The sequence below is a fragment of the Temnothorax nylanderi genome, unplaced genomic scaffold, assembly GCF_030848795.1.
Source record: "Temnothorax nylanderi isolate EJ_2023f unplaced genomic scaffold, tnyl_v1.0 TNYL_tig0157_pilon, whole genome shotgun sequence".
NCBI classification, from domain to species: domain Eukaryota; kingdom Metazoa; phylum Arthropoda; class Insecta; order Hymenoptera; family Formicidae; genus Temnothorax; species Temnothorax nylanderi.
In genome coordinates, this window is record NW_027249219.1 from 145,076 (window position 1) to 158,872 (window position 13,797).

Sequence of the window (13,797 nt, forward strand, 5' to 3'; positions counted from 1 at the left end):
TAAACGTTATTTTATCGGAAAAGAAACGTTCCATCGAATGTTTTTCGAATGGACATTTTTACTCATGAGAAACGTTTCTAGAAATCGGTTATAAAACGTTTCAGAAAAACATAAAACATTTCTGAAACGTGTATGTGCTTCCTGGGATGTGATTATTAATGCCTAAGATATTGCTTCCTCATAGAGGAAGCCTTGTGATGGTAAACATTTTTTTTTCGAGACTTTGATGGAAATAGGTTTAGAATGTTCCAAAATGTCGAGAAATCATATTAGTAAAAAATGTCCGGAAGTATGTATGCGTGTGTGTGTGTGTGTGTGTGTGTGTGTGTGTATGTGTGGTGTGTGGGTGGGTGGGTGGGTGGGTGGGTGGGTGGGTATGTGGGTGGGTGGGTGGGTGGGTGTGTGTGTGTGTGTGTGTGTGTGTGTGTGTGTGTGTGTGTACGGATTTTTTGTACACGCATCTACTTCTACAATTTTTTAGATACCGGGTTGAATTTTGGTACACAAATAGAGTATCATAGAAAGTATGCTCTCCTCTAATTTTATTAAAATCTGTCGACCGGTATGGATTTTAAGGAGATTTTCATTTTTTAGAAAAGTGTGTTTTACGCTGTAGCTTTCTCAATATTTGAGATATCGATCTATTTCTAATTCTATTATATTTTTCAGTTTTTTCTACCCCTATTTCATATACAATTCTTTAAAATTTGGTTAATCAGTTCTTGAGTTATAGAAATTTCAGTAAACTTGACTGTTTTTTTTAACAGAAATTTTAAAGAATTATTGATTGATTAACCAAATTTTAAAGAATTATATATGAAATAGGGGTAGAAAAGACTGAAGAATATAATAGAATTAATAAAAATTGTTAATAATAAAGGGGTTACCAATTTCTGTAAAAAAAAAAACAGTCAAGTTTACTGAAATTTCTATAACTCAAGAACTGATTAACCAAATTTTAAAGAATTATATATGAAATAGGGGTAGAAAAAATTGAAGAATATAATAGAATTAATAAAAATTGCTTATAATAAAGGGGTTACCGATTTCTGTTTAAAAAAATCAACGTGATTGCTCTAATTTCCGCAAATTTTGAGATATCAAGCTTAATTTTTTTTTTTATAGATAGAGTATCATTAAAGGTAGGTTGGTGAATTTAGCAAGGATCGGTGAAGGGATTACCGATTTCTGGCTATTTTTAGAAATGTCCGTGGTTGCTCTAATTTTCGTAAATTTTGAGATATCGACTAATATAACAGATATTAGTCGCAATAAAGCTTATCACAATAAAAAAAGTGTGCAAGTAGAAACTTGCACATTGCTTCCTCATAGTTTTTAAGTGTGCAAGTAGAAACTTGCACATTGCTTCTTTATAGTTTTTAAGTGTGCAAGTAAAAACTTGCACATTGCTTTCTCATAGTTTTTAAGTGTGCAAGTAGAAACCTGCACATTGCTTCCTTATAGTTTTTAAGTGTGCAAGTAGAAACCTTCGCTCATAAAGCTTCCTCTATGAGGAAGCCAAAACAAATAAATACTAATAATTATACATACAATAAAATACAAGCTTCCTCATAGAGGAGCTTTGTGAGCGAAGGTTTTTACTTGCACACTTTTTTATGTTTTAATAATATTAATAAAAAATAAATATTTAAAAAAAAATTGTTATATTTTATTTTAGTTAGAAACCAGGAAATATATTTATAAATTTTATCAGGAATAAGTATTTATGATATATATTTGTACACAGAATTGTACATTAAATTTTAGTTTCATGACAATGGAAAAAAATATAATATATCTTACAAGTTAATTTAATTTCAAGTTAATTAATTAATTTTTAGATCTTAAGTATTTCTAAATAGGATGAATAGGTTATTACATATTGCTGTGTTTCGTTGAATGGATGCATGCATCGGTTATCACACGTATTATAAGAAAATACAGAAGCTCAAAGATAGACATAAGACTGAAACCAGCAAATAGTCCAAGTAAGCCGCCAAATGATGCTGTAAATATTGATAAATATTAATTTATTTTCATACATAAGATTTTTTACATAAGAATTTATCTTACCGAAAACATTGCGCCAACTATAATTGACTGATCGTCGATATTGAAAACCGACTAAATCGTTGAAAAATATATGTATTACACTATGATTGTGTATGCTGGTAGCGTTACTGCAACAGTATATGGATAATATTATTAAAACATGCACAGAATATTTTTTAATTAGCCTGTAGCTAACAAGAGAATCTCGAGAATCTGAAAATTTTGATTTTGATGAAACTTTACATATTAATTTAGGGGAGGTAAACAGCTGAATTTAGAAATTTTTAGTTGTGGCGATTGTAAGGAGTAAAACTATTTCTCATATGTATGTACAGTGGTTTTTTGCTTTTCTCGATATATCTCGAAAAATATTCGAGATATCAAAAAATATATACAAAGGTTTTATGGTAAAAAGACCTAGCTCTAACCATCCTAGATAACAAAATGTCTGCAATTTTGCCAGCAAGTCGAACAATTGAATTGAAGAGTAAACGGAACAAGGTAATTCCTCAATACGTGTGCAAGATGCAAACAAGCTATTATTTAAAAGTATGATAACAAATCTGCAGCAAATATGCTGCATCTAATTGCTTTACTCTTATAGACATATTTGCGCATGCTATACATTTGCTATCATGTTTTCAATAGCAAAGCTACCTCTCATCTTGCATATGTATTGACAAATTACCTTGTTATCAGTCTTCAACAGTAAATTAAGGTATTTTAACTAAAATAAGATTACATTAACGTTACCATCAATCCAAAAGTGTGCCACACTTTATTATAAGAGTGGACTCCATGATACAACTGATACAAGTTGTGCAGTTTCGTGATTTATGTACCCAGACAGCACAGGATATCCTATGGATGTCCGTTTTATGTCCACTTCTTCTCGGGATGTCCATGGACCTTATAAAGATATCCATAGGATATATATTTGTGGACATTCTAGGAATATCCCAAAATGGACAAGTTTGTATATCTATATGCTATCTTTCTATCCCAACGTCATCTGCATGTAATTCCGATCCCGATCTCTTTCTGTTTCCTTCTATGGCCGGGCAGGCCGGGATCTCACGTTGATCACGTCGAAAATTATACGTTATTTATATCAAAGGTAATCCTTTTTCTTTTTTTACATCTAAAAATCGTATTGTGTGCCATTGGCTCTATATTATTATAATGATATATAAGAGTTAGATCCTTTTAACCTATTAAAATTTATATATATGCAGTTTCCACAATCAAGATTGAATAACCTCAATCATGGCAAAATTGTTTACACGACCGTTACTTCTGTAGTAACTTACGATAATTTCTCTGCGTAAACGGGGTTTTGTAGTAAATTTATAATTCACTCCGGGTAAATGAGTAAATTACTACAGAAGTAACGCTATCACGTTACCTAACCTAACCTAAACGTAGTAAATTTCACAGTTCAGTCAGAATTATATTTTGTACCACAACATCTGCGTTACTCAAGAGAGTAGCTTGCTGAACAACATCAAATATATAATTAAAACGCATAAGTAGTCTAAATTCGTCTGAAAATGGATTTATATTTGTAAATTCTTATGTGTATTGTCGGTGCTTTATACAGGGTATCTCTAAAGTCTGACCCAGCGCCCTGGATCTCGGAAACGGCTTTAGATATGGAAAAATGTTTCAGATAAAAGTTGTAGGATATAAAGGGGGCAGATGATGAAAATATGGACTTGACCTCGAATGACCTTTTCCAGGCCAAGTCAATGTGATTAAAGTTTTTTTAAATGGAACCCCCATTTTTTATTACATATTCTTGTAGCCCTTGTCGAGACGTTTTCAAAATACTATAATGAAGCTCTCTTTCATTAAGGACTTCCTAAGATATTTTAAATTTTGTTATGCTACTTTTAATATAAAATATAAAATATCTCGTAAAATATTCATTTTTCGATGACTTTACCTTAATACTTTTTTTACGTAGAATAATGAAAAGAATCGAATAATAATATTAATTTTCACATTTTGCAATATTGCAAAATTAAATATATTTCTACAAAATACAATCAAATAATTTTTTTTACAAAAATCGATTCTTTTTATTATTCTGCGTATAAAAATATAAAGTTATCGAAAAGTGAATACTTTACGAGATATTTCATATTTTATATTAAAAATATCATAACAAAATTTAAAATATCTCAGGAAATTCTTAATAAAAGAGAGCTTTATTATAGTGTTTTGAAAACGTCTTGACAAGGGCAAGAATATGCAATAAAAAATGGGATATTCTATTTAAGAAAACATGGATCACATTGACCTGGCCTTGAAAAACTCGCTCAAAGTCAATTTCATATTTTTATCATCTGTCCCCCTTAATATACTACAACTTTTATCTAAAATATTTTTCCATATCTAAAGCTGTTTCTGAGATCCATGGGGCTGGGTCAGACTTTAGAGATACCCTGTATAATAACTATAACTATAGTTATATTTTAAATATATAATTATGTCTATATTATGTTTTTTTTTTTATTTAGAAAGTGCTCTACTGTGTAAAGCAGCGGAAAATTGAAAAGAAGTTGAGCAAGTCATTAAAACTTGGCTAAGACGTGCAAAAGAAAGGGAAGGGAAAGAAGCAAAATAAAATAAAACATATTCTTCATTGTAAACATTTGCATTTGCACGTGCAATTTGTGAATTTATTTCATTTTTGCTCATTTTGAATCATTTTTGTTTTTAAACAATGTAAAAGTGTGAATTTGTAGTAAAATTTCTAAAAAATCTGAGAATTTTTTTTACAAAATTTGAGTAAACAACCTTATTAAAATTTCAACATTAATTTTTGTAACTATTTTGTACAAATTGCTGTTTTCTTTAATCAATTTGCAATACGCGTGTGCAATACGTTTAACAATGTGTGTATGTGTGTGTGGATACATACATATATACATACATATATGTATATATTTTATATAATTTTTAAAATAAATATATTATTATAAAATATTTATATATTTTATTGTTTTTACCCTTTTAATGTAAATTACAATTCTGGATGTTTCCTTTTATCATGTCCATAGGACGTCCATCGGATATCCTGTGGACATGTTTTAGAGATATAAGCATGTCCACTAATTTTATAAACAGATATACTATGGATGTCCATAAAATGTCCAAAGGACGTTAAACGGATGGCCTATGGACATCCTCAATATCCTTAAAGGACGTCTTATGGATGTCCATCGGATATCCGTGTACTGTCTGGGTATCGTTCTTATATCCACTGTTCATCATATTTTACTTACGAGAAACGGATCCTATCGGATGCCATCTATCGGAGGATCCGACATTTGCATATTCTTTTAATTTTAAAATGACCTCACTTCTTAGCAATATGTTGGCAAGATGAACGCAAGATGAAAGTAGTTTGATAGAGCAACTCTTGTCCGTATCTTGCTATCAACTTACTGAAATGTTTATATGTGTTACAAAGACTGTGTGTTGCCCGAAAATTGCTATTGTTGTGAGCGCACAACGTTATAATGATTAATTAATGTACTTGGCAACACCGAGTTGCCTCCTATAAGTAATCCGACCCTAGCGACAAAAGTCGAATCTGACATCCGCCGAAAAACCTGACGATTGCATCGGACAATCGATCATCCGATGCAAACCGACACCGGAACCAGGAGCGTTCAACTCCGGAACCACCGAAAGCGCTGATGCAAAGGTCAGCGTAAAGCGCTGACAACGAGAAGTCCACGCTAACTCGGGAGCCCCCGAGTTAGCAACAGAATGTCGGATCCGATATTATAAATACCGCCGAATAGAAGGATCGGGCGGGCAGTCGCTAATCAATATCTAAGCGTTTACGTGCGTCACAATAACTGTCACATTAATCCTTATAATCGTTAAGCGACTCAAGTATAACGCGACAATTGTTAACTTGACACAAGAAATATATTTCAATTAGTTCATTAAACACAGTGCGACGAGTTAATTCTTTCTCCGACCCGGAATTCCCGAATCCTGTGCCGACCCTGAGCACCAACTTCCGGTTACGGCACAACACTATTGTATCAAGTAGAAAATGATTGCCATTTGTTTGATGACAATGCTTTAGGAATATTTGTTCACTTATATATATTGCCAGTTTTAATTTATATACAATTAAATATGGACAAAAATTCACCAAACAAAAAGCAACTCTATTTACAATTATGTGACTCATATTTGTCATGGCATGCTCTATTATCTGGGCATATTAATAATATTTCGAAGAAATAATTTGTGAACAAAATTTTTTAATTCCTTAACGTACCTAATATATTTTTTAAATTACACGGGAATCTCGCAAACCTGAAAATATGATAAAACCTTATACACACATAGAGGGGAAGGGGGGAGCGGGGATAAATGAATTGATAGATAATTGCTCGCCCAGACGGTAACTCATGGGCGGCGCACGAATCGATCGATCGCTCTAGCCCAGACAGCACACGGATATCCGATGGGCCGTCTGCCCAGGGCCCAGGGTCAGGACTGCCAAGGGCCAAAGAATTGTACGTAAAAAGTCACTCTAAAATTAATATATATTATTCGGACAAGCAAGATCCAGTCCTGACCGATTACGGCGTTTTCCCTTGTTTGATTGTATATCTTACACGGTCGTATAATTTCATACTTATTGTTTATATACGTCGCCGAAAAAGACGTTCTTCCTTATAACTAATGTTGCGAAAAAGTATCACCACATGCCTCAGTGGTCGAATTGGTGAGAGGCCCGTCACGGAATGAGGGAGGTCCAGGTTCGAATCCTGGCTGGGGTGTTATTTTTTCGCAACATTTTTCCTTTATATTCTCAGTATCCTATCCTATATGTATATGTATATATATATATATAGATATATCATATCGTTTAATCCGAATTTCTTGTGTATGTTTTAATATGATTAAATTGATATCAATTTAATCGTGTGACTGTATCGTTCTGGCTTTGGTTGAGACTGCGTTATGTCCGGAAGTAACGGCGCGTGGTCTGCCAAGGGCCAAATAATTGTACGTAAAAAGTCACTCTAAAATTAATATATATTATTCGGACAAGCAAGATCCAGTCCTGACCGATTACGGCGTTTTCCCTTGTTTGATTGTATATCTTACACGGTCGTAGAAAGTTGGGTGTTGCGTCTGCAACAGTTTAAGTATAAAGTAGTGTACGAGAAAGGGAAAACAAACATAGCGGATGCATTGTCGAGATTAAGTGCAGAGGAAAAGAAAATAGGAACTAGAAATCAAGGCATAAATGAAGAATATGTACCCACTCGGCATGTTATGTTGCTGAAATATTGAAATATTCGGAAATAATGCAGAAATATTTCATTAACATTTCATTTGTAACTATGCATCTAAAATATTTCAAAAATGTACCTGCACCATGTTTTTTGTAATATTGCATTAACAATATGTCTGAAATCTTTCAGAAAGTTGTTTATAATATTTGTAAGTTTCTGTAATATTGCAAAAAAAATGTAGCAGATGCAATATTTCAGAAACATTTCTAAAGTATTATAAAAATATTATTACGTTTACTTTGCAGGAATAATATTTCTGTAACATATCAAACGCAACATTGCATTTAAAATATTTGTAAAAAATTTCTGAAAGATTGCGTCGGTACTAAAAAATTGAATTGCAGGCAGTGAATTTTCTACAATATTGCGGGAGAAATATTGCAGATGTAATGGTTTAGAAACATTTCTGATACATGATAAAACTATTATTACGTTTGCATTGCACGCGTTATATTTTTGAATGTTTCACATACAACATTGCATTTGTAATATTTCCGAAAAGTTGCTGACAGACTTTAGAACTTATAAAAAATTAAATTTATTATTATATAATTATTGCATTTTTTCTCTTTTATTAAGAATTTTCTGATATTCCAAATTTTGTCATATGGAATTTTTAATATAAAATATAAAATATAAAATATTTAATAATATTTAATATAAAATAATATTCGACGCTGACTGGCAAAAAAGATTTATTCGTATATCTGTATTGTTAATATTGTTATGCGACAGCTTTATGCTGATTAAAATAAGCAAATATAAGAAAGAAAGAAGCGTCAGAGTCAGAGGATTACCACTACCCTGTTCGATCATCGATGTCAAGCGACAAGGCGCCGCCGGTATACTACTTGGATGGGTGACCGGCTGAGAGAGCGGATTTCTTCGGACAAACGCGTGACGGCTATACGCACATATACGGCTTAATATATTTTTTTTTGTTCCGGTAATAAAATATTTTATTTTTCACATATCAACAAATAGTTTTTGCGTCAGTAAGAAAATTTTGTTTGCTAATACGAAACATTTTTCTCAGTGTAAAATGTATTTGAAATATCTCTGAAGTGTTTCTGCAATATTTCGTAGATATATTTGAGAAATATTTTATAATATTACCAAATCTTGCCGAAATCTTTCAGCATGGTCGCATTTGAAATAATTGCGGACATTGAAACATTGCCGAAATGATGTAGAAACGGTCGTGAAATATTTCTGAAATATTAATGAAAGATGTAATATTTCAAATGGAATTTTGCAGAAATGTTTCTGAAATATTACATGCCGAGTGGGTATATTGGGTGACGAAAGAAGCCGTGCCGAAAGCAATGACGTTGGAAGAGATAGAATATGAGTCGGGGAAAGACCGGGTTTTAGAAGACGTAAGAGAAGCGATAAAAACGGGAGATTGGAGTAGGCTAGAAAAATCTAGATTTAGGATACTAAAAAACGAATTATGTTGTAACAATAATATTGTTTTAAGGGGAACGCGGATAGTTGTCCTGGAATCACTGAAACGAGCAACGCTTAAAATAGCGCATGAAGGCCATCCGGGAATAGTGGCCATGAAGAATAGACTAAGAAGCAAAGTCTGGTGGCACGGAATAGATAGAGATGCCGAAAGAACAGTAAAAGCATGTAAGGGATGCCAGCTGGTACAAGATACTGTATCGCGACCACCGTTGAAGCAAAACGAGTTGCCCGCGGGTCCTTGGGAATCGATTGCGATAGATTTAATGGGTCCGTTGCCGACAGGAGAAAATATTTTGGTGGTAACAGACTATTACAGTAGATATTTTGAAGTACAAATTTTAAAAAGTACAACTACAGATAAAGTAATAGAGTCCCTTTTTGAGATATTTGCGAGACACGGATTCCCAAATATTCTAGTCTGCGACAACGGACCGCAATTTGCGAACGAGCGATTTAAAGATTGGTTAAGTGCTAACGGGATTAAAATCGCACATACGGCGCCGTACTGGCCCCAAGCTAACGGAGAAGTAGAAAGACAGAACAGAAGTCTTTTAAAGAGGCTAAAAATTGCGCATGCGGAGAATAGGAATTGACGAGAGAAGATCCAAAAATTTTTACTAATGTATAGATCTACGCCGCATTCGGTTACCGGAGTTACACCCGCAGAATTATTATTTCAAAAAAAAATTAAAAACTAAATTACCGGAAATAGAGCATCAAACGAATTTGGATGAAGAAGTAAGAGAAAGAGATGCCTGGGAAAAGTTAAAGGGTAAAGATTATTATGATAGGAAGAATAGGGTTAGAGAAAGTAATTTGGACGTTGGTGATAAAGTGTTAGTCAGGGGGGAAAAGAGAAATAAGCTTAGTACTAATTTTAGAGTCACTCATTATCCCGAATACACTACAAATGCAATCCAATTTCTTAGGAATGGTGAGGAGAACCTTAAATTTTGCATCGCGCATTGTACGGCCAACACTGTCACTGAGACCCTTAACATACGGAATAGTGATAAATTTCAGAGGATCCCTGGCTACATTGTCACCGCTAGAGCTATTACTGTTATTATGACGTGTCTGCAGCTCGTTAAGCAGACTGAGTTGATATATAGGATTGATTGTGCCAATTGCAACGCTGCATACATTGGTCAAACAAAAAGGCACCTAGAGACACGCATTAAGAAACGAGAAATCTCAGAAATGTTTTTTATTTAAAAATGCGATTGCGCAATCAACCTTCAAAAAGACACTGAAAATCTGCCCGCGAATTACAACCGGGTGATTAGTGTCACTTAGTCTGCACTTTTGTTCTGCTCGTTTCTACCTGTGAACACATCTTGTTATTCGCTTATTGTATCGGTCATTTCAGTATGACTTCGACCGTCACGCTGTACGGATGTGTTCGCAGATATGGCTTGCGACGTTTCTTTGTTCCACGCTGTACTGTTCTTATTTTTTGTCTTGACGCACAGAATATGTAAGCTTCTTATTTTACTCTGTACATTTTTTGCTTTAATTTAATTCAATTTTTTCTAACTTTTTATCTTGTGACTTCTGAACGATTATTTTATCTTATTGGCTATCGGGAGTTTACTTCACTTTTCAGCTTTACGTATGCATGATGTAGTTAGGGCACGATGTCAGCGACGTAACGGATATTCTGTACGCGGTTTTTGAGGATGTATGGCTTGATTAATTTTATCACTTGAGAAGGACCGAAATTACGGTCGAAACGTTGTGATTTTGAAATATATTAATTATTTGGCCAGTTGAGTCGAACAAAAACGACTTCTGTTTTGAATTTATTTACTGGCGAAGGAAGCTACTTGTTTTATTTTTATCTCTTCGTTTATCCTCTTCCTTCTCTTTCTTACTCTACCTATCAATTCCCATACCTTTCCTTCCGTTCTCGCTTCCCCTATCTCTCTTATCATCCTTTCTTTCTCCTCTTTCTTCTTTTTTTGCACATTTCCCTGTACTCCCTCCTCCCTTCTCTATACCTTTCCACCTCTCCTTTTCCTCTCCTCCATTTTCTCAGTTCTCTCCTCACTTCTCTCTTTCTCTCCCTGCATTCTTCATCCCACCACCTTCTTCTGTTCTTGTTAGTCATTCTCCAATTCTCATTTTTATTCTCCTCCATTACTTTTCTTATCCTCAACATTCCTACTTCTATCTCTTCTTGTAGTTCCTTAAGCTTACCTCTCACCCATACTATTAATGGATGATGGTGGTCTGAGTCTACTCTTTCTCCTACTTCCAGTCTTTCCACTTTTTCTCTAACCTCCTCCTCCCCTATAACGTAATCTATAACTGTCTCGCTTTTCTTTCCTGTGTATGTAAATTCACCTTCCTCATCTCCTTTCACCCCTCTATTTAGTATCATCCATCCTCTTTCCTCTATATATTCCAATAACCTTCTACCGTCCCTATTTATTTTCTTGTCTTTTGCTCTTCTCATTCCTCCTCCCATTCTTCCCTCGTCCTCTTCTTCCCACCCTCCTTCCTCACCCGTTCTAGCATTAAAGTCTCCACCTATTATAGTCCTTACCCTCTTTTCCTCCTCTTCCGTCCAATCTTTCAAGCCTTCTAGTTTCCTGTCTATATCATTATTCACATATATTCCTATTATTCTCCAAATTTCCTCTCCTATTCTTATCTTACATTCGATTTTTCCTTCTTCTTCCTCCAACCTTCTTTCTTCATTTACCTCTTCTATTCCTTTCCGTATTCCTAATAACATGCCTCCACTCGCCCTTTCTTTTTTGTTCTTCCTGGTCGCTATCTGCACTCTCTATCTGTATTCGCTTGGGATCTTCTCTTTCACTTTTTCCCATCCCCTCTCATCCAAACATGTCTCCATCATTATCACTACGTCCTATTCCTTTATCCCTTCCCAGAACTCCTTATCCTTGTTTGTTATATCCGCCACGTTCCAGAATGCCACCTTCCAAATCTCCTCCTCCTTCCTGTCTTTATCTGAATATCTCTTCATTCTCCTCCCATTTCCACCATTTTCCTTCTATTTGGATTTTTCCATATCCTACCCTTACTCTCTTACCATTTCCTCTCTCCTGTCTTGCAATGTCTTCTAAATTCCATCTCATCTTCCTCTCCTTCCATGTCAGGTCATCATCTATTCTTATCCCTTTTTCTCTTAATCTTCTTCTCTCCATCATGACCCTTCTTTTCTGTTCCAGTCCCTGTAGTCCTATTACTGTCATTCTTACACCTCCCTCTCCGCCATCTTCAATGACCTTTTTACAGCACACTTCCGCCTCTATTCCTACCACCTTTAGAATTTCTTTAACCTCTTTTTTTACTTCGTTCCTATTTCCCTTTGTTCCTCTTGTAAAAATTAATAATATTTAGATAAAAGTGAATTACGCATTACTAAAAAAATTAGTAATTTGTCAGAAAATTTCTAGTTACGTGAAAATTAGTATTTAGGCGAAAATGAATTAATTTCTTTTGCAAATTGATAATTAGTAGAAATAAATTCTTTATTACTACAATAATTAATAGTTTGTAAAAAAATAAATTATTACTTATTTGAAAATTAATAACTAGTGGGAAATAATTACTAATTTTTTAAATAATAAATAATTAGTTGCAGGTAAATTACTTATTTTAAAAATTATTAATTGGTTTAGAGAGCGAGCTTGGCGTAGCAGACAGCGCACTGGTCTGCTAAAGATCTCAGGTTCGAATCCAGTCCTGGTAGAACCAAAATAAATAAATTGTATCGCTTGTCTCTCCTTCTCGACGGAATGATAGCCCGTCAGAAGTATCCCTTGCCTCGAAACCCCCTCTACCTTGCCGTTCGGATTCGGCGTTAAACTGTAGGTCCCATGTGCTTGTGTACAACCTGCGTGCGTACCACAAGCACATGACTTTGGGCCCTTCGGGGGAGGTCTAGGTCCGACTCGGACTGTTGCGCCATTGAAATGAAATGAAATTATTTGGTTTAATATAAATAATTTAATTATTGCATTAAAAAAATAATGGTTTAAAAAAATGTTTATGTTAATAAATAGAAATAATTGTTTGTTCCGCCAATAATGATTAAACAGAAAATGTTTATTATTCTCGACAACAATTGGCAATCAGTGTATGAAAAACGACTTTAGAACGTTTTGACCCTCAGGACTGGGTTCTTATCAAGCAATCTGAATAACAAACAATTCGGTGTAACCATAATTTGGTCAACGAGATAAAATAAATTTTCAAAGATATAAAAAGCGATACCTAATAAATCAAATCTTTGTCCTGACTTACACATCTGGTGTTTACGAAAATTTAACAGAAATGATCATAAGTTAATTGCTGGAAAAAACAAAATTGATAAGCGAAGTACAAAAGCGTATTAAATTAAAAAAGAGGAAAAGGTTTTTTATATATAATAAGTCGGTGATGACTCTCAGAATACATTATATCTTGAGAGTGTGACCGCCATGAAGGGGTGCTATCATTAACGAGCACAGAAGGATTTCAGAGCAAGTCACCATCGTGGAACGACGACCTGTATGTGTCCACATAATGGAGTTTATCCACATAATCTCGTTGACCAAATTATTGTTACTCCGAATTGTTTGTCATTCAAATTGCTCGATAAAGACCCAATCCTGAGGGTCGAAACGTCGTAAAGTCGGTTCTCATACACTGGTTGCCAATTGTTGTCGAGAATAATAAACAATATATATATATATATATTGTATATATATTTGGACGAAGCGCCGTCCCGATTAATAATCACTAAGATTTATTTATTTATTTTGTTGTTGTTGTTTATTATTTATTTTTTTAAATATTTTTTATTCAAACTTTAATTTTATTTTAACAGCATTTAATGTGTAATTTTCTTGCTTTACAATAAATTATCTAAAGAGCGCCGGCTTTTATTGCCTCTTTCCCTGTTTGATAAATTATCTTCTTCTCCGTC

General features: G+C 34.0%; 1 protein-coding gene across 1 annotated transcript in view; it reads right to left on the reverse strand.

The window, feature by feature from the left end:
- Nucleotides 1-1,717: 1,717 nt before the first annotated feature.
- The window catches only part of LOC139777660 (sodium channel protein Nach-like), a 197,930-nt gene continuing 185,850 nt past the window's right edge, over nt 1,718-13,797 (reverse strand). Inside the window, exons 10-11 of the mRNA XM_071715222.1 lie at nt 2,074-2,180; nt 1,718-2,006 (exon numbers count right to left, since the gene is read on the reverse strand). Of these exons, the coding sequence (XP_071571323.1) occupies nt 1,876-2,006; nt 2,074-2,180 (238 nt within the window). The 3' untranslated portion in view covers nt 1,718-1,875. The remainder of the gene's footprint in view (nt 2,007-2,073; nt 2,181-13,797) is intronic.